General features: G+C 42.8%; 1 protein-coding gene across 1 annotated transcript; it reads left to right on the forward strand.

Annotated features, from left to right (window-relative positions):
* Nucleotides 1–1,445: 1,445 nt before the first annotated feature.
* LOC139729864 (uncharacterized) lies at nucleotides 1,446–24,436 on the forward strand. Its single transcript, XM_071640787.1, has 21 exons — nucleotides 1,446–1,650; nucleotides 4,936–5,061; nucleotides 6,632–6,705; nucleotides 7,536–7,654; nucleotides 8,605–9,063; nucleotides 9,569–9,703; nucleotides 10,236–10,384; nucleotides 11,856–12,030; nucleotides 13,200–13,448; nucleotides 13,920–14,239; nucleotides 14,669–14,858; nucleotides 14,910–15,033; nucleotides 15,916–16,180; nucleotides 17,895–18,117; nucleotides 18,840–19,158; nucleotides 19,820–20,117; nucleotides 20,809–20,971; nucleotides 21,208–21,908; nucleotides 22,431–22,559; nucleotides 22,866–23,100; nucleotides 23,767–24,436. The coding sequence occupies exons 2-21, from the start codon at nucleotides 4,945–4,947 to the stop codon at nucleotides 24,219–24,221; spliced, it is 4,899 nt and encodes a 1,632-aa protein (XP_071496888.1). The 5' UTR covers nucleotides 1,446–1,650; nucleotides 4,936–4,944; the 3' UTR covers nucleotides 24,222–24,436.
* The last annotated feature ends 996 nt before the right edge of the window (nucleotides 24,437–25,432 follow it).

Here is a 25,432-nt window from a genome sequence, read left to right on the forward strand (position 1 = left end):
TCGTCTAATTTCCACACTCGAGGATTGCATCGGTCGGAGATGTCCAAACTGGATTTTTATGATCAAATCACTAAGATGGATTCCAGAAGGGCTCGAAGCAACAGGGCCCCTTTGTAAATCAGTTTTTGTTTTGTTTTGTTTTTTAACTGAAAGGGCTACCTTGTGAAAGTAATACGGAATGAATAAACAAATAAATAAATAACAAATAAATACTTCAACATTATCTGAATAACAAACAAATTAAGTTTGACCTCCTTTGTAAACCAGGGGTGAGTCTCTGGTGAGACCTCCCTGACATTTAGGTCAGACACAACAAATAACTGCAATGAACAATTGAAAATCGCATGGTTCTCCATCGTGACACATGAACCTAAAAAGAACACATCGCACACATAAAAAACAACAACTCAGTGAGAAGCGTGATTCAGAAAGGGTGGTAACGGTAGTGAGAGGGCGATATTTCTCCCTCTCTGATATGATATTCCCTTCTCATCCAGTCCTCCGCTTAGAACCTCCCCCCCCCCCCCAAAAAAAAAAAAAAAAAAAAAACACGCACAAAAAACCCCCCAAAAACCAAAAACCAAAACCAAAAACAAAGCACAGCAAAACAAAGCGCACAAAACAAAGCGCACGTACGCACACACACACACACACACACACACACACACACACACACACACACCACGGACAGACAAGCAAGCAAGCAAACACACAAACAAACAAACAATAGTCATCAGCAGCAAGAGGGAGATTCTTCCCGGGGGAACATGACGTGCTAACTGTAATTGATATCACGGCCTGCGCCACGTTTTCAAAAGTGTGTGTGTGTGTGTGTGGGGGGGGGGGGGGCACTTCCGGGTTTCATGAGCTAAAAAGCAAAAAAGAAAACCCCCCCAAACAGGTCCTCAGCGCAAAAACAACGGCCTTACCGCCCTCAAAGGTTTCATCCTATTCTTTTGTACTGCCACTTCGGTGTTAAAAAAAAGTGTGGGGGGGGGGGGCAAAGTGGTGACACCCTATGTACTCGTATTCCTATTAGGGTAAAGGTGCAAAAAAAAAAAAAAAAGGTGGGGGTGGGCCGAGCCCCCCCCCCCCCCCCCCCGTTCCTCTGGCCCTGCTTAATTAATGTAAGTTCATTCAGTATACATGGAATTTCTATTACTATTGTTTCTATATATTCAGGTAGACGTATGGCATTTTTCTATAAGTTGTGGAAATTAAAATAGGTTCTACCGCACCGCCCCCCCCCCCCCCTCTCCCCTCCGAACTTGATTGTGATGTGTGCGCTGGCTGACTCGCAATGCAGAAACATGCATACATACACTACACTGCTGTCAAATGGTTTTCCAGCGACAGTTGTTTACATCCGGGCTCTTTTTTAAATGTATCCGACCCGTTGTCGCGGATTGTTTGTGTGGACGAAGTCTTTCTGTTAGATTTTCATAGTTGACCTTTTGAATATGCCCCTTTGTTTCGTCTTACAGTGCATGTAGCAACCCATTTAAGAAAGTTACAACTTGAAAAGCATTTCTTCAACTTCTTCCGAGTTTTTGGTGGTTGTGCTGTGTGGAAAGCTGCCTGAGGTTTCAAAGTAGGCAGCCGCGCAGGTCTGCCGTAGCGCAGATAGCGCTGCGCCTGTAGTGAGTGAAGGTAAGACGTGTCGCCAGCTTTGTATACAATCATGTAGTAGAAGTACAGTGTACGTGCATGCAAACGGAGTGAGGAAGGAAGCCTGCACAAGCAAGCTGCAGTGTGAATGCATTGTCATGCATAACTCATGCGCTTTGCATACGGGAGACGACGGTGCATTTCATGCGTGTTACAACGTGTCTGAGAAGATAATGTTCCACATGTTCTTGTCGGATTTTGAAAATGTGGCAGATTACGAGGGTTTCATGAGTAATTCGGAATCGTTTTACTGTACGTTCAGTAGACTTTGCTCATCAAGAATAAAAATGTAGAGTATCTGAAACTCAAATATAACATGGGATTTTAACAGTCCAAAATTATCACAATGAATAGGATTTATGGTAGGATATTTCATGGATCTTAATTGAACCTTTCCTGTTTTTTCTTTGCCAAGGGTAAATGACAGATGTCTTCTAACATTGTTAGGCATTTGATGTAGTTCAGTATGTTTGCAAAACAGCTGGATAATTGCTTAATATTTGCCAGTGTGATGCCCGCGTTCGGCGTTAATTAAATTGGTGAATCGAGTGATCGAGTGAATGCCTATAAAATGACAAGAGTTTAAACAATTTTCGGAAAAATCCAAGGGATTTCATTTATTTGTCATTACAGGCCTGCAGTACCAATAGTTGCATGGCCATGGCATTAAAGTTTTAAACAAGTTCTATTTAATAACAGATAAAATGCCTCGCTCAAGTACGTGAGTACAGGTACTGAATCACCAAATTTGCATACCGGGTACATTGTGCATAAATTGAAAATGTGGAGGCCTAAGTTGATGCATGCCGGTAACATTGCAGCGCTCCATCATTTGTAAGCGCTGTCACATTCATAATGTTTTAACATACGAAGTACCTGTATGACATTATTAATTACTGTAAAACATGATATATTCGCGGCACGAAATTTTCGCGAATTGGAGCCGACGGCCTTTTTTGTGGCATGAAATTTTCGCGAATTACCATTGGCGTTCAATGCATATAGTGTACACAAGAAATTTTGCGTGCATTTTAATTTCGTGAATCTTGGCGCTCGCGAAATTCGCGACATTATAATGCACGCGAACATTCCTTGTTTTACAGTAAATATGTTATTGTGACTTCATGTAATTTTTCATAATAAAACCAGACGGTAACTTTTTGACAGTGTACAATGTAGTCCTCACAGTTGACTGAAAGATTGCTCTTTATCTAGTCGTTGGGGATACAGTATGTTCTACGGAGACTATGTCTGGCTTCACGGAATCCTCTCCACGGAGGAGGACCGTATGAGAGTCAAAAAATGATAAAAAACTCCTCTGGACAGACAGGTTTTTTTTTTTTTCTTTCTTTTTGTACTTGAGGTCCATATATCTCTGATTTTCACTTTCTTTTCAGCTCCCTGAAGTCTTTAAAGGGGATGGCTAGTAATTGATCAGTGGGAATGCTGGAGGATGATTGTTCCAATCCTTGTGGGATTCATTTAAGAGTACATTATATAATATCTATTATTGTGAGAAAATTATTTGCTTCAGAATGGTCTCATATTCAAGTAATGTGCAGTTTAATGTTTCCAAGTTAGCGTGCCTGGTCAGTGACGGGGCATTAATCTGCACATTACTTGAATATGAGACCGTTCTGAAGCAAATAATTTTCACACAACAGTAGATTGTACTCTTAAATGAATCCCACAAGGATTGGAACAATCATCCCTCAGCATTCCCACTGATTCCCACTGGTCGGGTTACTAACCATCCCCTTTAAAACCACAGTTTAATGAAGGTGATGAAGTTTTGAGGGAACTGGCTAGGTAGCCTAAGTGATTATTCTAATTGAAGATTGTATAAATTCTTTCCAAGATAGGACTAGAAAGTCATTTCCCACGATCTAAGATAGTGTTTGCAGTGAAGTATAGATACAGATATTAATTTGTCATACCATTGAAATTTAATCTTCATATATGGTCAAAAGTGATTTAAAAAAAAAAAAATCTCTGCAGGGACACGTCTGCCATGTCTTCATATGCAAGTACGTACAGGCATGACATGAAATCCACCAATGGATTTGCATAAAATGTGTGTGTTTTCCCCCTGATGATTTTTGAAAACTGGCATTTTATCCCCAAAATTGGAGACTTCCTTATAAATGTACTGGTATGAGTGCATGTCACATTCATGTTTAGATCAGAATTATTATTTTTGTGTGCTTTTAAAGTCGTGAATAGCAACCGACTTGCAAAATTTGCAAAAATTAAAGCCTCACAAAATATTTGGCGTATTCAGTAAGAAAGTCTTTTCCTCAAAATTGTTGCCTGGGCCCCGTTTCATAAAGCTGTTCGTTAAAGGACAAGTTCACCTTTATAAACATAAGGATTGAGAGAATGTAGCAATATTAGTAGAACACATCATTGAAAGTTTGAGGAAAATCAGACAATCCGTTCAAAAGTTATGAATTTTTAAAATTTTTGTGCAGCAACCGCTGGATGAGAAGACTACTGCAGTGTATGAATAACTTGCGTACAACAATATAAGGAAAATATAAAGAGAATTTCACAAAATTCCATCTTTTGAAAAAAGTACACATTCCCCTGACTCGTTACCGACAAATGTTATGGGCAATATTATTCCCCCTGCCTTTAGAAAGAGGCAAGTCAAGAGCTCTTTTATTATGCGAAAAAAGTGAAAATATGTTGAATTTTCTTTTACATTTTCTTTATACTGTTGTACGCATATGACTCACAAGCTGTAGTAGTCTCCTCATCCAGCGGTTCCAACACAAAAATTTTAAAAATTCATAACTTTTGCATCGATTGTCCAATTTTCCTCAAACTTTCACTGATGTGTTCTACTAATATTGTTGCATTCTCTCAATCCTTATGTTTATGAAGGTGAACTTGTCCTTTAAGTTACGCACGACTTTACGAACGACTGTAATATGACAAGCCAAGTGGTTTCCTAATCATTGTTAATTTTAATAGCTATGGTTGAAATTTGCAGATAATAATGAATGATTATTCTTACACTTTAAACACATGTTTTTTAGTTAAAAGTGTGTTTTTGCCACATCTATGAAATATTAACATACAGTCATACTTAGTTAAAAATGAAGGGGAAAAAAATGGGCACCCATATTGGCACTTTATATTCCAGTTGATTGTAAAGTCATTCGTAACTTTGCGAACAGCTTTATGACACAGGGCCCTGTAACGACTTTCTTCTATCAGGGATGGCAACCCTGTTGTAATATCAATTTATTTGTAACATATCAGGAGGCAGAGATGACGAGCGAGAAGGATGATGGAGGAGGGAAAGAGGAGGAGCCTGGTGGTACCACCAAGGAGGATACCACCAAACCCCAGGAAGTGACCAAGAGGGTCAAATGGCATTACTCTGGGGTGAGATTCTTGGAACACTGAGTCGAGAAATGAAAATTTTGTGTGTGCCTAACAGATAATGGTATTCAAATTATGAGGATGTGTAAATATTGCTTACAAGACAGGTGTATGCATTTTGTTTGTTTTTGTTTCTGAATGCATCAAAATAATGAGCATGCAGGAGGGGATTGTATTCTTAGATAGAACTTGATGTATTTACATTTGTGTAAAGAACATATGGATAAAAACTGATGTTTGGTACCGGTAACTATATAAAGAAGTGGATGGTGCTGTTTTTTTGTTTTTGTTTTTTTCTAAGGCTGTATGTATAAATGAAATACAATGTAGAACTTTACAAAGTGACACCACCAGATCTCGCGACGATCCAAAAATTGAGGGAAAAATACAACTGAAATTTACATGTGCATATACTTGTACTTCTCAATGAAATGTTAATGATGTAGATTGGATGTTTCATACTGCAAGCTGAAAATATTAAACCCAAATGATGTTGCACTTGTAGATAAGCTCTTCGCCAGGAGCAATATTCAGCATTATTGAATCTTAAAGCCAAAACATAGTTCTGGTACGCCTGCAAAAGTTGTCAAATTTCGCTCCCAAATGTGAATGTATGCCGAAGGAAATGTGCGGAATAACGCTGTAATAACAAGATATTCAATGGGTAACGACGAAAATGCGAAATATTACCCAAAAAGGTTCAGTCTCAGTACTTACCTGAACGGGGTCAGGCTAAACTCGGACTCGGGGATAACTCTGCCTCGCTTTGACGGCGGGCTGAGTTGTATTGGTTGTCCTGGATTAAATTGTACTGTGTTGTACTATGGGAGCGGCCTGTATAAACTAGCACTTCGCGTTCTGGCTACTCGCAGTAATGGTCCAAGTTGTTACAATGCGTGCATCAAAAAACCTCTTTGGCGCGCATGCAAAATTAGTGTGCGCCTATCAAGCACCTCTAAAAACAATGAAAGACGCTTTAAACAACAACAACAACTTCAAAGACAGCGCGTCTCAGCAACTGCAGTGATGTGTGTATAGGCTTGAGGACCGCGCGCTGTCCATTTATTTTGTACAGGATCAGCACGCACTTTCCTGTCTGTTCAGTTAGGCCTCGTTTGGTATTATACAGTGGAATATGGCAATCACGAACTGCGTGTAAATTGTCTGAAATAGGGTCAAGTTTTCCCTGAGACCGAGTTAGTCTGGATCCTTCTGGAATAAAAGTCGGTTTTCCGACTTTTATTATTTTTCTCAAAATACTCCAAAACGACTCATCATCCTGGCAAATCGCGTCAGCCAGGTAAGTTTCTTTGTAGACTCTTTCGATATATTGCAAGCAAATATGAAATGGTGCCAGACGGGTTTTCAAACCCTTACCAAAACTATGTTTTCACTTTAAACTCGTGACGTGATAGTGCCAAACAGATGCCATGTTTGCATTGAATTACCAGATAAAGTACCTGACCTGACTGAGAAGATTAAATACAAATGTGCACTGTAGTCAAGAATACAAATTTCATGTGGTACAACAAGCTAAAACATACAATTTGCCGTATCTTTACCTCTTCATTAGGATGAACTGTGGGATTTGCGGAATAGCCCAGCGTCAAAGAAGAAGCCAGAATGTCTGCTGAATGAATTCTGCGAGTAAGTCACTTTTCTTAATGTCAAACTTTCAAAGTTGCTCTTTCAGATTGTTGTTTTAGGCCACGTCATGCACCCTTACGGTGGTGTGACAGTGTTAATAGTGCTCGTGCCTTTTGTACATTGTGATGTACAGTTGTAGTGTCAAGCATTGCAGACAGGATATATTTCATAGCTGATGAAAGCAAGTGGTGCAAATGTGCTGTTACTGTTCTGAGAATAAATAAAGAAGATGCTTTCAGTGTAAACCTTTGCAATGATCTTTAGATGTGATTAGCATAAAGTTGCATGATCTATAAATGATTCTACTGAACATTCTCTGTATGTTAAAAGAAGTTATTAGCCCTTAGCTTGTCAATGTGACAAATCGGACAACTTTTTTTTTTTTTAAAGGAGGTACTTTGATGGAAATGTATTATAGCCACCCTACCCCCATCAAGAATGTAGGGTAGCATGTACGTGTAACTACTCCATTAGTGTAATGAGAAGACAGTGAGTCCAATAGTAGTAAACTAATCTACACTATGCCTGAAGAACTTGAGAGAAAGACTTGATGAAAAGACAAAAAACATGCACACACGAATGAGGAAAGTGAGCTTCTTTTGTCTGCTTCAGCATGGATGACAGTTTTGTTTAACCGCATAAAGGACTATAATGATACTGATCAGTATGATGGGACATTAATACAAAGTATAAATAGTAGAGAAAGCTGCAAATGAAAGCAACTTCATTTGTGTGCATCCTTTATGGTGGATGACGTTGTTAAGTTATTTCAAGATGCTTGATACTGGCAACTTTCGGTGCTTGGACTTTGCTCCCCCTTCCTCATTCAGTGAAAGGGGCGTTTGGGAGCCGGAGCTGTGGCATGCCTCGTTCTCAGGAAGGAAGTCGAGGGGACCTTCTCCCCTGACCTTGTTTGAAGGGAAGGAGCCCGTACGCAAGAAATATTCTGGTGAGTTACTGTAGCTTTATTTTTTGTTTCACTTTTTAAAATTTCATATAGCTGTATTCTCCTCAATCGTACCAGCACAGGAAATTTGATAGAGTAGTTAATTTATGTATCTTGCAGTTTTTTGTCACTCATCTCTGGAAGACTGGAAAATGCTTTTTGAGGATGGAACTGATTCATTAAGCTTGCTGGTACTGTAAACATGGAATTCTTGACAATGTGGAAATTTTTAGTAAAAATTTTGCTTGACTGAACTGGTATGAATACAATATGACTGAAAATGATTTTTATTATTTTACTATTTTTTTAAAAACAAATTTCATGTGTAGAAATACTCACAACCACTGTAAGATTTAAGTGAGTGAGTGAAGTTCACCGACCTTAGCACAACACCAAATATTGATCATAGGAATGTTTCCTATTACACATTACTTGGGGTATCCCCTCAGAAGCTAGACTGGCCTTTGTATCACAATTAATTGCACAATCACACCAAATGGACTGCAAGGTGTATACCAATGTTTATAGACCATCCAGGCATGGCAAATTGCCAACATGAAGTTGCAATTTATGCAATTCATGTAGGATGCCAGGAAAAGATTAATTTTTCCTGTCCATTGTTGGAACCACGTAATGGACATTTGATGGCAGAGTAAGGGCAGTGTTCCAGGAAGCTGAGTACCTCCAAGATAATTTGGATGCAATCCTAGTGTATTGTAAGTGTAAGTGTGGTGTAATTATGTAGATAAGCGAAAGAATGAATATTAATCCTGATCTGGCATCTATATGCCCTGCATGATATTCTATATATTGCTTAGTTATGCTGTGATATTCTAAGAGACACTAGGGGAACTACAGCTGTATATGATTGAATTATAATAAGGTGACTCTGCTTGTTCCCTCTTTTTCTGTTTCTACTTGTCAATGTCTGTTTTCTCTTTGGTGCACCAAAGATGCCAAAGAGAGAATCCTTGAGGAAAAAGATGGCATCGTCCTCAGTCCCCAGCGGCGCAGCTTTGGCCACGGCTGTCAGATGGCGTTCCAGTCCTCTGGTGGAGGATCAGATCGAAATCACAACCACAGCCCGACGGAGGGCAAGGACCATGACCTCCCCCTGCGCACCATTCCGGGGCGCCGTGTCGGGAGCGGCCGCATCATCTCGCGGAGTCGCCTGGCGACCGACAACAACGAGCGGGAGATATTCCGTGACAGGGATCGGGACCGAGACCGCGACCGTGACCGTGACAGAGATAGGGATGGCGAGAGAGATTGGAGCCGGAACCGGGATCGCGACTTTGACAGAGATCGGGACCGGGATAGAGATTTCAGGGACGGGGATCGAGGTGGTGGTCGCCAGGGATATAACCGGAATGACCGCTACTACAAGCGTAGTGGTTACAACAGAGACAGTGGTAAGCTTTTTCTCGACTTTTTTAAACACCTTTTTTCTCTCTCTGTAATCTAGTGCAGCATTGCAGAGAGCAGAAGTGTATAATTCTGATGTTGCAAAGTTTAGCATGATAATCGAGCATTAACTTGTCTCAATATCAGTGGAGGCTTTTGTGTGCCACTTTTGAATGGGCAGTTGGGTTGAGAACTTGAATATACATTGTACCAGTACTGATATTGTAGTAATTCAATCGCACAGTCATTCCATTGGAGTCTGCAAACAGTTTGAAATACATTTCTTTTAGTTTGTGATAGTTAATAGAAGACGTTTTATGCAGACAATTTTGTCATAGCTATCTCAATCAAGTGTATAAACAGAAAAGTAGGCCTATCTGATGTCAGCACAAAACGTGCTCAGTTGTCTCTTGTAATGTACTGTATGTATAATCTGTCTAATGCATAATCTGGTTGTAAGAGGTGAATATTACATAACATTGGCTTCCTTTCACCCGTGTATTCCATTACCAGGGTACCAGCGGCGCCATGAGGATCCCCCGGAGTGGTTCACTGGTGGTCCCACTAGCCAGAGCGATACCATCATCCTCCACGGCTTCAACGACCACGAGGAAGACAGCGGGAGTGAGCCAGAGGTCAAGGCCAGGCGTAAGTTGATTGCCGATGGTCAGTGTGGCCAGCGCAATGCCTTTGACAAAGATTTGGGAAAAAGATGCAGGGTTGTGACAGCCTCATCTTGAATGTTTCAATCAACTTATAAATGATGTGTTTGTAGGAGTAATTGAAAGTCACGTAGGCAAGAGTTTGGCATAAACTCTCATTTGTGACCCACTTGAATGACGTAATTCTTTATGACACTGTCCTACTTTTCAAAGGATCATGTCGTATCTCTGTCTGTCATGATTGATTATTTGTTTGTTTTTAATCTGTCATTGATAGCTTAGTTCTGCTGTATGTGTTCTTATCCAAAGCCATTTTAGAAGCATCCATTAAAGGGAAGGGAAGTTTTGGTCTGTAGTGTGGAAGTTGTGAGCACATGTTTTGATGCAGTGAAGGTTAGTTTTATTGTCTCGCCTAGTGTAATAGTTGTAAACAAAACTAGAGAAAAAATAAAAGATTGATGAAGATGTAAGTTAAGAGATGATATGACAAACTAATTTTGATTGCGTTCATGTGACAGGCCCATCTGTAGCTGACCGAAACGGCAGCATGGAAACTGCCAGCTCGAGCTCGCCGGAAGTCTCTCAGGAGAGTGGTAATAACACCAGCGGTGCTACGTCAGGCAAGGACTTTGACTTCAATGAGTTCTTCAAGATGGACAACATGCTGGTGAGTGAAGGTCCAGTCTCCTTGACAAGTGTCATACCAGAAGTTTCAGAAGACAGTACAAAGAGTATTTATAAGTAGAAAGTACTGTAGATACACTAGATACAGGTGAAGAACACGCTTTTGTCTGTGGATGGAATAACATTTTTGAAATGGATATACTCGTGTCACATAAATGTTTCCGACAATGCATTGTCTAGCCTCATCTGTGTGTTATCACTACTCCGCGTAAGGTCCTGCCATTTCATTTCTGAAAAAAGACATAATGGGTAAAACACTTTGTCCAGGTAAGAACACACTAGGTGGGATCAAATTTAGGATGCCTTTACTGGGAAAGGAGATGAGAGCGGCTTGTACTAAGACACAGTGTCCCCGCGACAGAGAAAGTACTTGTTGAATTGACATCTCTAACATTTCGTTTTTCTTGCTATCATACTGTATACTGCTATTTTGTGTGAATAATTTTTTGTGATTCAGGACTTCCCCGACAATTTTGCGAGTGGTGAATTTGTGATCATGTAGTACAGTAATGGACGGAGAAATGTACATATGCATGTTGCATTTATGTTGGGTTCAGAGTTGATACTTCTGCATGTTGTAAAATTTGAGAATAGCATCCGACTTGCAAAATTTGCAAAAATAAAAACTTCACAAAATACATAGCGTACACAGGTAATGTGATGATGCATGGAGGATAACTGTAAAAGGATATTTTCGCGCTGCTAATTTTTCGCGCTTGGCCAGGTAAGAAGAATTTCGCGTGTTTTTAATACCGTGAATCAAGACATCAGCTATTGGAACATATGGCAAGCAAAAATATTTGTGTCCTGTTACTTTCGTGCTAGTTTCTGGTTGCGCGAAATGTGCGAAAACTTCAACACTGCGAAAATTTCCACTTGTACAGTATAGGGAGTCATTGTGAAGATGCTACCAATTTGCCTTACCTTTGACCCAACTTTGTTCATATATATTTGGAAGTCTAATTTTTCGGGTTTGCCCCTTTATAGTGATTACAACACCAACGTGGGGGTTGGGGAAGGAGGGAGGGGAGGGCTGTAAGTGCCAACGTAACAAAACTTAAAGGCGTAATTTACCATTTGCAGATGAAACAAAAACCCAGCATTAGTGCTTTAAAATAGTTCTAAAATGTGAGTTAGGGATAGAAGCAACCACTGTGAAAATTTGAATCAGTAAAATTGATGCTAAGTATTGTTAAATATACAAAATGTGAACAATAGTTATAATAAAAATGTTTCCCGACTAAATCGTCTACAGTTATGGTTTATTAAGAAAAATAATGATATCTCCTTAAATTTTAGGCTTTATTGCGAAAATTTTATATTGTAGGATGTTTTGTGATACAAGTGACCTACACATGTGCATCAAATGTGATATCTTGAACATGTTTTTTAAATCACTGCTCCCAAAGGTAAACCGGACCTTTAACGACTGTATTCCTATTCCCTGTTACCAGCCCCAGATAACCAATCCTGATGAGGGAGACACAGTGACAGGGAAGAGTCGATTCAGTCACCTCTTCTCCAGCGCGCCCCGTAACCGCACCGACAGCGGAGGCACCAGTCACAGCAACAGCCACCGCTCCTCGCCCCACGACCCGGAACTGGAGTACTACGCGGCGGGCCTGGAAGGTGAGAGAAAGATTCGGTAGATGTTGGGTCGAGTGTAATGTGTGCCTATTTCAAGCGTTTTGAAATGTATCTTCTCGAAAGTGCCCAGATGTGTAAATGCATGCATTCACAAGCACAGTTGTGAGAATACAATAAGTGGATGAAACTTCAGCTACTGTATAAGTGGTTTCTTTCGCGGTGGTTTTATTTTCGCGCTTTTCGCGCTTTGAGGTTGAACCGCGAATTTAACATCACGCGAAAATGTTTTGAACTCGTGGCTTGTTACAACGCTATCATTACCGACCGCGAATTTAAACACACGTGAAAAAGTCGGCACCGATGGAAACCGCGAAAGTTTCTGTACGCGAAAGAAACCACTTTTACAGTAGCCTTTGCAGTTGCAGTAACAGATTTCTGTAGCTTTGAAAAGTTGGATGTGTGCTTTGAAAATCAAGCCTAAGCCAGGGCTTGACACTAACTTTTTTCTCTGGGCTACTAAAAGCTAATATGAAATTTTTGTGGCCGGAAAAAGATATGTGGTGGTCTGAAACAAAAGCAAATGTAACAATCCATTTTGAATCAGGTCCTGTTTACCTTTGGGAGCAGTGATTTAAAAAATGTTCAAGATATCACTTTTGATATATGTATAGGTCAGTTGTATCACAGAACATCTTACTGTATTAAATTTTTGCAAAAAACCTAAAATATAAGGAGATATCACTATTTTTCTCATTAAACCATAACTGTAGACGGTTTAGTCTGGAAGCATTTTTATTATAACTATTGTTCACATTTTGTATATTTAACAATACTTAACATCTATTATACTGTTTCAAATTTTTACATTGGTTGTTTCTCTCCCTAACTCACATTTTAGAACTATTTTGAAGCACTAATTCTGGGTTTTTGCTTCATCTGCAAATGGTAAATTATGCCTTTAATTGCCTGATCGAGTCACGAAAAGATAACCTTCATGGTTATTTGGTGGCCCAACATGAAATTTTAGTGGCCCTTGGCCACTTGGCCACCACTTATATAGAGCCCCGCCTGAGCATCTTATCTGTCTTTCTGATTGACTGGTGCAGAATTTTGAAAGCATCTGGTTTTCTTGTGTGCCTTGAGTATTGATGCAAAGTTGTAGCCCTGAGATTCCTAACAGTCTCTGTTTCTGTCGTTTCTGTCATCTGTAGAGCTGATGAATAGACCGAGCCCAACGGTGACCATGGGTGACCGCGTCTTTACCCCCATCAAGCCGGCCGAGGGGGCGCCCATGACAAATCCCGCAGAACTTGCCATCCTGGGCATGATCAAGAAGAACAAGGAGCAGCAGCAGCAGCAGTCCCCCATGGGGCCCACCAATCCCCCCGGCCTCCTCCCCCAACCCCGGGCCCAAGAAAATGGCGATGAGGACTACCGCAAGACAGTGGTCAGACAAAAATGTGAGTGTGGTAGAAGACTAAAAGCCAGAGCAGAATTCTCAGTATGAATTCCTTCAAGGGGAAAAAAACAAAACAAGGAAAACCTAGCACTTCTAAAAAAATGTCAAAAAATAATTACACTGCATTGCAATGGTGATAAAAATAATGATTATGTTTCGCATGTGATGAAGGATAATTCTGGAATATGACTGTTTAGATTACAATCACATAACTCATAAACAATGTAAAGCCAAGTCCAACACTTGCAAATTCTTGAATATGCTTGTAATGCCTAGTGGGGACTTAAATTTATGTGTATGTGGAATCCTGATGGATTCAGTTTCCTTCAAGCAAACTAAAATGTAGCATATATATCAATTATATTTGTAGGGTAGATTTCAATTCTGTAAATGAATGATTAACTAAAATTCCCAATGCAAAGATCACTTGACTTACATAAATCTCATGGAGTGTGCTCTGAAATCTTTACAGTAATGGCAGGCCAAGCCAAGAGCTTAGCAGAGATTGAGGCCGACCTCAAGAACACCACCTTGAATGACAACAGCAAGGCGGGCGGCAGCCCCGCCCACTCCAGGAGCGGATCCAACCCGCTGGCCCCATCCGCAGGAGGAGTTGGGGGTGGTGGTGCTGGCGGCGGTGGTGGTGGTGGTGGTGTGGGAGGCCTTCCCCAGCAGCTCATGATGTATGCCTCTGGCCAGGGCAGACCCACCTCACCACAGAAGGCAGACCAGTCGGCCTTCAACAGTTTCATCGCCAGCATGAAGGCTGGGGGAGGGCTTGGAAGGCCAGTGGTGAGCTCCATTGTATACCGCTGTTATCTTCAATTTTTTCGTGCCATGGCCTGGTTTATGGTAGATTGCACTGTCATTTAAGTTTCAGATTTTTAGATTGTGTGTAGCACAAGACAGTGTAAATAATCAATGAGCACTCGACATATGATGATTTCAGGAGACTAAGCTTGAAGAACATGGAAGATGAAGGAAAAAACGAAACAGACAAAATAAAAAAGAACAACACCTCTTTTTCTTTACAAACTAGAAAACATTGTTTGTTGCATAATGAAGAAAGAAATGATAATCTAATGAGTTTGATTTTATATATTTACATTAAATCTTAATTTTTGGCAAGTGCGAGATGGCCTGCCATCATTTAGTTGTGGCCTTGTATAAAGAGATGTGCTGAAGCTGAGTTTACTAAACTGTCTCTGTCTGTTCTCACAGCCTGCAGAGGAGAGGTCATCATCTCCCAAGCCCGTGCATCCCAACCTCCGGCTCAACTCCCCCTCCCCGCCCACCCTCGCCCAGGGTATGCCCCCTCCCAGCGCAGTGGACAAGGCAGCCATGATGATGAGGCTCAAAGCGGCAGAGCAGCAGGCGTCTGCCCAGCAGCAGCAGCAGCAGCAGCAGCAGCGCCTCTCCCAACCGCAGACTCAGCAGCAGCAGCACCTACCTGGAGGAGGAGGAGGAGGGGGAGGAGGGAGGGGCGTGTCCCCCTTGCCTCCGGGACTGGTTCATGCAGCGAGACAGACCCACCCTCACAGTGCCCCTACAAGGGAGGGACCCATCCTGAACCTTCCAGATAACAGGTCAGTGAGATGATCTTCAATAAGCCAGTTCGTAATTAGCTCATGTACACATTGGTACAAATGACCTTTCTTTTTTGTCAGTTGGTTAGGCACTTCACTCGTTTTCAATGCGGCATAATGCATAAGCTTGCCCGACGTAACAATTTGTGGAATTCATGTTCAAACCAAGAATGAACGTGCGTTTAGATCAGGTGATCAGAATACTCTAGTTGACAGTTTAACAGGTATCCATTTCATTGTTTTGTATTGAATGCAATAACAGCCTATTTCCTGTTACCAGGTATATTGCGAAATACCAGTCTTGCTGTTAGGTGGATGTGCTGGCAAGCACCATTAAGATAAGGATCACATGAATAATCATCGCATCACAGATGCTTATCTCAGTGAATTTACAAACCAGAATGCCTGTTGGTACAAATGACCTTCTGCTGCTCATGCGCAAAGTGGAATTACAAACTGGTCTATTACTGTGTGTAACAACTGGTTTTTTCTGCATACAGACATTTTTGCGAGATGTATTCATGATTTGACACCGAGGCTATTGTAAGTGCACTAATGCCTCTCCTTTCACTAGAGTTTCGCATGTTATGAGATTTGCGAAAATAAACCCTTGTGAAAATAACAGCTTTTACAGTAACCTACATTAAAATAAATGGGATATCTAATGCATAAGACTGATGATCATAAGCTTCACTTCGGGAGATAACAGCCCTTAACATACTCAAGCTATGATGGAGCTGTTGTGTAAGACCTCATTATTGTACAATAGTTTAATTTGACTTGTGTCGACTGTTGTACTGTCAAAGCAAAGAATTACAATTGTATTACCAACTTCCAGCGCAATGCCTTGAATATAAATTGCTGCTGCTTTCCATTTTGCAGAGGTCCATCACCAGTCAACCAAGAAGTAATGGCAGCCCTCTTCAAGACCCATGCCCCGCCCACCCCTACCTCCAGCACCGCCGCCCACCATCCCATGGTGGTCCCCCACGTCAACCAGGGCCCCAGGTCCGCCCCTCCACCGGCGACCGCCCAGCCGGCTAGTCTGGAGCAGGCCCAGGCCCTCCTGCACCAGAACCCAGAGCTGATGGCCGGCCTGATCAGACAGTATCAGCTTCTCCAGCAGCAACAGCAGCAGCAGCTTGCTGTAAGTATTGGGAATCACAGTCACCTTGATGTTGTCATTTCTTTTTTTCTCCCACGAGAAGTTCATTGAGCAATCCCTGTACCAGGTGGTTGATTTACAATTCAAGTAATTTGAAATTTGAGATTCTTTCTGTTAGCACTTTACTGTGTTGACAGTGTAAGATGAACTTAATTGCATAGAACATTTGCAAAGCCAGACTAACCGTTACTTCCTTCTTTTTTATGCCTCCGCCACGAAGTGGTGCCGGAGGCATTATGTTTTCGGGTTGTCCGTCCGTCCGTACGTCCGTCCGTACGTCCGTACGTCCGTCCGTCCGTCCGCTTTCGTTTACGCGATAACTTGAGTAATATTTACTGGAATTTTACCAAACTTGGTCCAAGTATGAAGTATGATGGGGCAATGATTTGATTAGATTTTGGGTGAAATTGGCTAAAGGTCAAAGGTCAAAGGTCAAGGTCAAATCATGAAATTGCATCCGTTTACGCGATAACTCAAGACTGGATGGAGCAAATTTCACCAAACTTTGGTGGAGGATGGTGTATGATAAGACCATTACTTGATTAGTTTTTCAGTGAAATCGGACAGAGGTCAAAGGTCAAAGATCAAGGTCAAATCCTAAAATTTATCTTTTTACGTGATAACTCAAAACTGGATGAAGCAGCTTTCACCAAACTTGGTCCAAGGATGATGTACGTATGATGGGACAATTAGTTGAGTAGATTGTAGTGACATTGGCAAGAGGTCAAAGGTCAAAAGGTCAAGGTCAAATGCTAAAAATGTTGCTATTTCCCCATATCTGTGCAATGCCCGCAGTTATTTTCTTGAAACTTAGTGTAGACATGTACTACTGCATTAAGATTCGCCAGAGAGAGTTTCATGTCATAAGGTCAAAGGTCAAAAGGTCACAGGTTAGTTGAAAATGTTGCAATATCACTTTTCTCGCAAGTGGTTCAATGTATCTTCATGGAACTTGGTACATATGCATGTACTGACTGGCAGGGATTATCTAGGGAGTTTAGGGATCATGGGTCAAAAGTCAGGGGGTCAAAGGTCAAGGTCAACTCCTCAAAATGTTACTATTTCCCTCATATACTAGATTATGCAATGATTGCATTATTAGTTTTAAAATTCAATATATGTACATGTATTACTCAATGGAGATTCTCTTGGAAATTTCCAGCCAGAAGGTCAAAGGTCAAAGGTTAAGGGTCAAAGGTCAGGTTTAAATTAAAAAAAAATATTTTGTACTGTAATTACACTCTTTCTTCATACCTTTGAAATTATACTCAATGCATAAACTTATAATAAGGTCGGTCAGAAGTCAAGTAAAAATGTTCAATTCCCCAAATATGTGTACCTGCACTCTTTAATAGACAATTATAGCAAACCCAGATCATGGAAAGTGAACATTAAAGATACTTTGACAAACCTGTCATTTCGATATTTTGCCAGTTATGTGAAACTGTCATCACACATTGTGAAGACATTGTACTATACACCTATTGGGAGAATCATGCATTATGGCGGAGGCATCAGTCGCCATAGCGACATTTCTAGTTTTTTTTTTTTTTTTGGGGGGGGGACATATTTCTTTGATTCTTCATTGCATTGCAATATTGCAAAGAATTGAAGGATAAGAAAAAAATCCACACTTTCATGTAGTTACCCTTTCCCTATACAGTAAGAGTGTGCCACAAACTTGTACCTTTTGCAGAGGCAGCGGGCAAGCCCAGTCCCGCCCAACCAGGAGGCCGTACTGACCATCCTCAGGCTGGCCAAGGCCAACCCAGGCTTTGCCGCCGCCCTCATGGCCCAGGCCAACAAGGAGGCCCAGCTGACTCCCTCTGCCGCCGGACAGATCAACCGAGCCGCCTCCCCGCGTGAGATCCTGGCCCAGGCACTGATTACATCCATGCCCCGCATGCAGTCGCCCGTCGGTGAGTTCCGTTGCTCATTCCCCTTGTACTCTAAACCCGCATTGTAATCACTACCTCGTCATCTCTTTATTCACTTTGGTCAGTGCTTCAATCTTGCTGTAGAACATGCCTGCTCTTCTTGCTGCCATTGAGTATTTCTCTTTCTAAGATGTTATTTTTGTCTGTTGTCGTAATTGCTATCATTCGTATAGAATATATTTCTTGGATGGCAGTTTCTGTATGAATGTGCCACATATTTGTACCTCCACAGTTCTCAATTCAGACTAAATTCTTGATTGTAGCTGTTATACCACGTAATTCCTTATTCTTTTAATGTGATTCTTCCCTGGCATCCAATAAAATTTTTGATGTATTTCCCAAAGTAAAAGACTGATTGCCAATGGTATCATAACTCATAAAAAATATGTACTTAGTCTACACACAAGTTTGTGAAATGAAAATAGTGAAATTAGGGATTATCTTTCAGTCTGTCCACGTTGGAATGTGCGAGTTGTAGTAAGGTTTCCATTCTGAAGTTGCCTTTGAGATTCCTAGAAAAGTTACAGGTTACAGTCATATACGTAGACCCTGGCTGAAGGAAAATAAAGCATACAGCTGAATATATTCGGTGCTGATGAAAACCAGTAAGGTACAAAGACTTGAAATGATGGCTCTAGTATTCAGCTTGACCATTTGTATGATTCCAAATTGGCATTTTTCATTATGTCTGGGTTCCTTTGCAGCGCTCACCGGCCACCAGTCACCACTGCCCACCTCTCCAGCGGCCCTCCACTCCCAGTCCCACAGCCCGCTGCCTGGTACCATGGCCCCGCCCAGCCTGGTGACCGCCGGTCTGGCCTCCTCCCCTCTCCTCGGAGGGGGCGGCGGGAGCGGCAACACCCTGGCCCCGCCTGGCCCCTCCCAGACCAACCCGCTGCTGCCCCAGCGCATCCCCTCACCTCAGGAGCTGGCCAAGCACACCCAGAACATCCTGCAGCAGGCTCTGATCAGGAAGCAGCTGGAGGTGCAGAAGGAGAAGTTCAAGGCCAAGGAGGCAGCTAGGTAAGCCGGTCCATCTCAAGCTGTCCCCAGTGGGGAAGGGGTGGGGATTTTAGCACCTGTTGAGTTGATTTAACTTCATGATGTTGCTAAGAATGCTCTTTAGCAGGAGGTGCAGGAGGATAAGTATAAAGCCAAGGAGGCAGCTAGGTGAGACAATCCATCTCAAGATGTCCTCAGTGGGGAAGGGGTGGGAATTTTCGCCCCTGTTGAGTTGATTTAATATCATGATGTTGTTAAAGAATGCTCCTTAGAAGGACGTGCGGAAGGAGAAGTTAAGGCCAAGGAGGCAGCTAGGTGAGACGATCTATCTCAAGATGTGAAGATGATATTACCAAGAATGCTCCTTCACAATCACAATATCATGGCATTACACTGTGAAGTCACACACAGTGTAACCCTAGAAGTTTGACAGCTTGGAAAAGTTTGATTTTTAATCCTTTTGTGTAAAGTTAAACTTTTCCCAGTTTGATGTTCTTGAGCTTGTATAATGAAGCAGACAGCAGCATTTTGATTTTAGTTTGTTGCTATTTTATGTAGGGTTTAGATTGTTGTTAGTGCAAATTATGATAAGCAAGTGCGGAACAGAGATTCAATCAGTTACTCCAGTTAATGTTGATGATATAAGTGTCATCTATTGCTCATCCAAACTACCACTTCTCAGGGCCAAGTCACCAGCTGTCTCTGTCGCCGGCCAACCAAGCCAGCCACAGTCGCAGCTGAAGCAGACACCGCAGCCCGGTGCAAAACAACCACAGTCATACCAGCAGCAGCAGCAACAGCCACAGCATGTTGCCACCTCTCAGCAGCAGCAGCAACAGCAGCAACAGCAACAGCAGCAACAGGGGGCAACTCAGCAGACGCAGCCTCAGACACTGGCCAACCAGCAGCCAGGACGTGCTGGACAGCAGCAGAAGAGCGGCAGTGTGTCCAGCACACCCCCAGGCACTCCTGGCCACAAGGTTTGCACTATTACCAGTACTTCTTTGAAGGGTGTTGCAAAGGAATGCATTTTGTAAATGTTGTATTCTTTCATGTACACCTCAGAGTTTTTAAAAATAGAAAAAAAAAAAAAAACCAACAATCTAACCCCATGTCACTTGAGAATATGCTCTCCTTTTGTACCAAAATAACAGAATCTGTGTTTCGAATAAATTCACTGGAAATTTATAGTATTGTTTCATTCTCCATCAGAAAGAAGTTTTCAGATTTGCTATTCTAAGGGAAGGTCTGAATTACCTACCTCTACAATATACCAGTTTACGAAAGAAATCTAATCATATCAGGGTTTCAAAAGGGACACACAAATTTTATTCACAAAAACATAATCTTTATAGTGTGATAGTGACCAATATTATCAATATATGTGTGATGTGCATCCATTTCTTTCTTATTTCTGCCATGCATCTGTCATTCAGTTGTCACAATGTCTATATGCCATAACTACTCTGTTGTAGTGATTTTACCGAGTGTCACAAACCAGTGCAATCTGTGTAGGTCTTAGAATTCAAATCCATTTCTGGCCCTCTGAAAAATGTGCATTGGGTAAGCAACAACCAGTACGTGTGTGTGTGTGTGTGTGTGTGTGATGTTGAGTGTCTGCATTGATGTAAAATCTGCTCACTGTGTGCAATGTTATGGCGCCCTCTACAGGCTTCAACCAAGTTGGCCACCGCCTTCATGCCGACCTCGGTGATCCGCAAGATGCACGAGAGCAAGGCGGAGGCCAAGGCAGCCAGCCAGGGGGCCAGCAAGCCGGGGGAGAGAGGCAAGGGGGAGCCCCAGATGGTCCAGGAGGGTGGTGCTATAAATTCAGGTTGGTGTAGGCGAAGTCTGCTCCGATGCAGTAATATACCAAACGTTTTACTTGTTGCACTTTCTGTTCACTTTAAAACTTTGTCTTCCGTAATCACAGTCTCTTTGGAGAGTGTCTGTCATGTTGGAGTTTCATGTGCAGTGAATGCTCCCATTGGAGGCATTCAATGAGTCATGGTTTTGCTTTGATGACTAATTTGACTCTGATGTAGGGTCCTTCTGCTTGTATTACCCCAGCAGCTGACCACCAGCCCAATGCAGGTGGAGAGAATGTGGAGGAAACCAAAGGTAATTCCCCCAAGCATCCTCAGATGGACAAGCCCCAAGCGGTGCCCCAGGCCACTCCTCAACCTCACCGGTCCCAGAATCAGGCAGCAGGTGCGCCACAGATGCACCAGCAGCAGCATCAGCAGCAGCAGCAGGGTGCCGATCGAAGAGACCCGTACGCCCATCCACCAGCCCACGCCCACAGATCTCAACCCCCTCCGCACCTCCTGCAGGAGAACCAGAGCACTCCTGATCAGCCGGAAGTACCGAAGGCTCAACAGCACCAGCAGCACCACCCCGGTGGCGGTCCGATGAAGGCCTTCCGACCTGAGAGCCATGCTCACGCCCACGCCCCACCCAACCAACACATCCAGCAGCAGCAACAGCAGCAGAACTTCCACCAGCAGCATGGTGGGGTGAAGCAGAACCACCATCCTCCGGGGCTGGTTGGACAAGGGCCGCCGCCACAGCAGCAGCAACAGCAACAGCAGCAGTATCATCAGGGGCAGCAGAGGCCAGAGGCCAACAGGATGGGAGAGAGGGTTGCCAAGCCACCGACACCACCCAACGTACCACACCAACAGCAGCAACAGCAGCAGCAGCATGCCTTCCCCATGACCCGTGGCATGGGTATGCCTCAGCAACAAGTGATGCAGGCACAGCAACAGCAGGTTAGCACTTCCTCACATGTACTGTTCTCACAGTGACACTCGAGCATTCATTAACGATGATTAACGTCTGTTCTTGTTGTGATTCTTCATATCGATGTGGCTGGTGAGAGTAGCGACTTCTCTAAAAGGGAATACAAGATGTGAGGAGGGTGGGATGGTAAGAAGCATCAGATTATTTTCCAGTAACAAAATGAAGGAAATACACCATCATTCTATTCGATCCATACAATAATGGACATGCATTGAACATCTCACGTTCAGATATTATCATCATCACTGACCTAAACATATGGGTTACATAGAGCAGAACAAGTGAAGTAAAAGCAGTGCGAGCCTCACTTCGATATCTAGAAAAGACTTGATTCCAGTTTGCATCTGACAGAAAAAGAAAAAGAAATGAAAAACAATAGCAGTACTGATCTTTTAGTGCACCAAGCCACACCAATGATAACACTCGTGTACTTGATGAAGTAGACCTCAGTAGTGCACGCTCTTTCTCTCTCCCCCTCAATTGTTGTACAGGTGCGGATGCCGGTTATGTTACCGTCAGCCATGCAGGCCAACCTCATGAGGGGCATGATGATGCCTGGTATGGTACCGCCTGGGATGAGAGGCGTACCGCCCCCACAGCTCTCACAGGTCCCTCTACAGGTTTGTGGCTCTCAACCTTGTGTCTGTTGGTGAATTGCATATTATGAGGATATTTTGTAAAGATCACATGATGGCCAAGGCTCGGCTTGTCATCTTTGCCAGCATAACTTAAAAAGTGTAGGCCATGTCATTGTTTGTTTGTTTGTTTGATTTTATGCCAAAGTATGAATGTAGTTTTCATTTATGTGCATGACTGTGGCATGTATAAAATGATGTGTTTCCTTTGTGTTTTTCTTCCTTTTTTTTTCTAGGAGAGAGCTTAGGATTACAAAGAGTTACCCTCATTTTCTTTTGTCCTTGACCCAGAACATGAATCGAGGGATACCCCCCAACCTGCAGCAGATGATGTTGAATTCCCAGCAGCAGCAGCAGCAACAGCAGCAGCACCAGGGTACCTTCCCTGGGGTGGGCAAGGGCCAGGGCAACCCAGGCAGTGCCAACCTGGCCAACCTGGCTCGGGGAGCACAGCAGGGTGGAGGACCCCCGCCCCCTCAGCAGCCCCACCACCAGAACCCCATGGACTTCCTCCATCAGCAGAACGGTAAGCAGATCCTCTATGGAAAGTTTGTTATCCACTTGTGCCGTTGATGACAATGACAAGACAACGAAATCTTGATAGGGGACACTGTATCAAACATTGGAATTTTTAGCATATATTTCTTCTTTTATCAAGATTTTTGTAGCTCTGGAGGGCATTTCATGAAGCATTTTGTCTGACAAAGTTGTCGGACAAATGTGCTCTCAGCCAATCAGATGCAAGGATTTCAATAGCTTGTAACAGTTTGTCAGAAAAATATCCAACCAAAACACTTCATGAAACGCCCCCCTGTATTGTCTTCAAGATTGACAAAAGTGGTATGGTGAGTCAAACATTTAAAGACCTGTTAGCATGGGGATTTATGGAGTGGGTAGGTGGGCGTGGTTCGGATATATTCCATAATTCCCATAGCCGGTTGTGTACAGCTTTATTGCTGATCTCTGTGTAAGTACACACACAGCTAAAGAATCTTGACTGGAGTTGACTGTTACCGATGAGTGTATGCTTTGATGCACCTATTCACCGACTTGTTCTTTGCATGATTTTCGAATGTACTGTGGTCAGCAATGAATGAATTGGACCACCCATGAATCTCTCCATACTTTGATTAAGGCAGGCAGAGTCAAATCACTTTTGTTTTGCCATTTCCCTTTTTTTAAATACTTCTAGATCTGTTTCAGCAGCGGCACCAGGGACCGCATGGACCCCAGCATCACCACCACCAGCAAGGCCCGCCTCCACAGCAGGGCAGCAAGCACCAACCCAACATGCCGCCCCCTGGTCACCCACAGCAGCAGCATCCTCTTCACAACCATCCCCACTCCCACCACCAGCACCACCCACAGCACCACGCCGCCCCTCCGCCTCACATGCAGCAGCAGCAGCAGCAGCATCACCACCACCCTCACCCCGCCCATCCCCACCACTCCGGGGGCATGCAGCAGGCGGGCGGGGTCAACCCATCAGACCACCGGCGCTCCCCCATCAACCAGCTGGCCAAGTGGTTTGGGCCTGAGCTGCTCAAGCAGCCCATGGGCAAGATGCCACCTAGCATCCCCAGCGGCCAGAAGATCATGAGTGTGGAGGAGCTGGAACGCCAGCAGCAACAGCAGGTTGTTGGGTAACCATGGAGATGAGAATGAGAGTGGGAAGATGAAACAGAGATGCTGTTCCCAGTAAGTCATTTTTCATAGTGCATTCAAATGTATTGATGTTTCTCTCTGGATGATGCAGTCTAAGTAGCTGTGGGGATGAGACAAAAAGGGAAAAAGGTGAATCTTTTTCTTGTCGACACCACCACCAAAGTTCATGGATATTTCACTCTAGACTTGCATTGTTGGGGCAGGGGCAAGGGAATGGGGGGAATGGGACAGAACTGAGCTGCATAGGAAATTGTTCTGTCCCTTACTGACCCAGGAGGGCAGGTTCAACATGCATTTGTGCGATTCGATCTTTCGATTCAAGCTTCATACTCCGATCGGGGCTTAGGTTGGCAAGGAGATGAGAAGAATCTATCTCTCTTCTGGTACAGCCAGTGAACCGTTTTTGAAATGCCTACATATTCACAGAAGTTTCCCCCTGGCGGGCAAGACATCGAGCAGTGTGATGTACCTATAATAATCATAACACATTTTTTAGATAGTGTGCTCAGCGGCTTGGCCTTGTCAGTCCGTATTATGTCATAGCAAGTCTTTGGGCAATCCTTCAGACTAACTTTGAAAAATCTTCACACACACTGCAAGTCCTACAAGATTGAAATGGACATTCATTTCAATGCATGATAAAAAAAAAGACGAAAAAAGAAACAGCAACAGAGAAATGTTAAAAAATGGTGGACTGAGGTGAAGAGGAGGATGAGGTATGAATGTAGTGAGTCTCTTTCCGTTTTTGACATATCTCTTGCAGTGGCAAGAGTGTGTGATGGCAGTAGAGACATTTTGCTTTCTTTTCGAGTTCAAACACATCATTATCAATATGTATTATTATTATCACTGTTTAATTTCAGGGGAAACGATTCTTTGAAGAAATTAAACCAAGGACACCACACAGTAGTTCTGTCCTGGTTATATACGTATTGCTTTTGTTGCAGCCATATCTGCTTATGTTCACGGAGAGAATTAGTTTTGAGTCGTTGATCATGCCTACTATACTGGTAGTCTATAATCACTGTACTTATTTGTGTGTATATATATATATATATTCCAAGATGTGTATCGGAATTTGACGATGTGGCTGATTAGGGAGTTTGGTATGATTTCTGCCACCGTCACTCGTGACTTCAAACACCCGTTGAATGAGACAATCTTGGCGCGTAAAAACGGTGGAAGAAAGACAA

The sequence above is a fragment of the Diadema antillarum genome, unplaced genomic scaffold (assembly GCF_040938485.1).
Source record: "Diadema antillarum isolate AM-2024a unplaced genomic scaffold, OU_Dant_1.0 seq00000266_RagTag, whole genome shotgun sequence".
In the NCBI taxonomy this organism is placed as follows: Eukaryota; Metazoa; Echinodermata; class Echinoidea; order Diadematoida; family Diadematidae; genus Diadema; species Diadema antillarum.

Coding starts and splice junctions, on each gene's coding strand:
- LOC139729864 (XM_071640787.1), top strand. CDS start 4,945: ATGACGAGCGAGAAGGATGATGGAGGAGGGAAAGAGGAGGAGCCTGGT. Junction 7,655..8,604: donor CGTACGCAAGAAATATTCTG/GTGAGTTACTGT, acceptor GGTGCACCAAAG/ATGCCAAAGAGAGAATCCTT. Junction 22,560..22,865: donor TCTCACAGGTCCCTCTACAG/GTTTGTGGCTCT, acceptor TCCTTGACCCAG/AACATGAATCGAGGGATACC.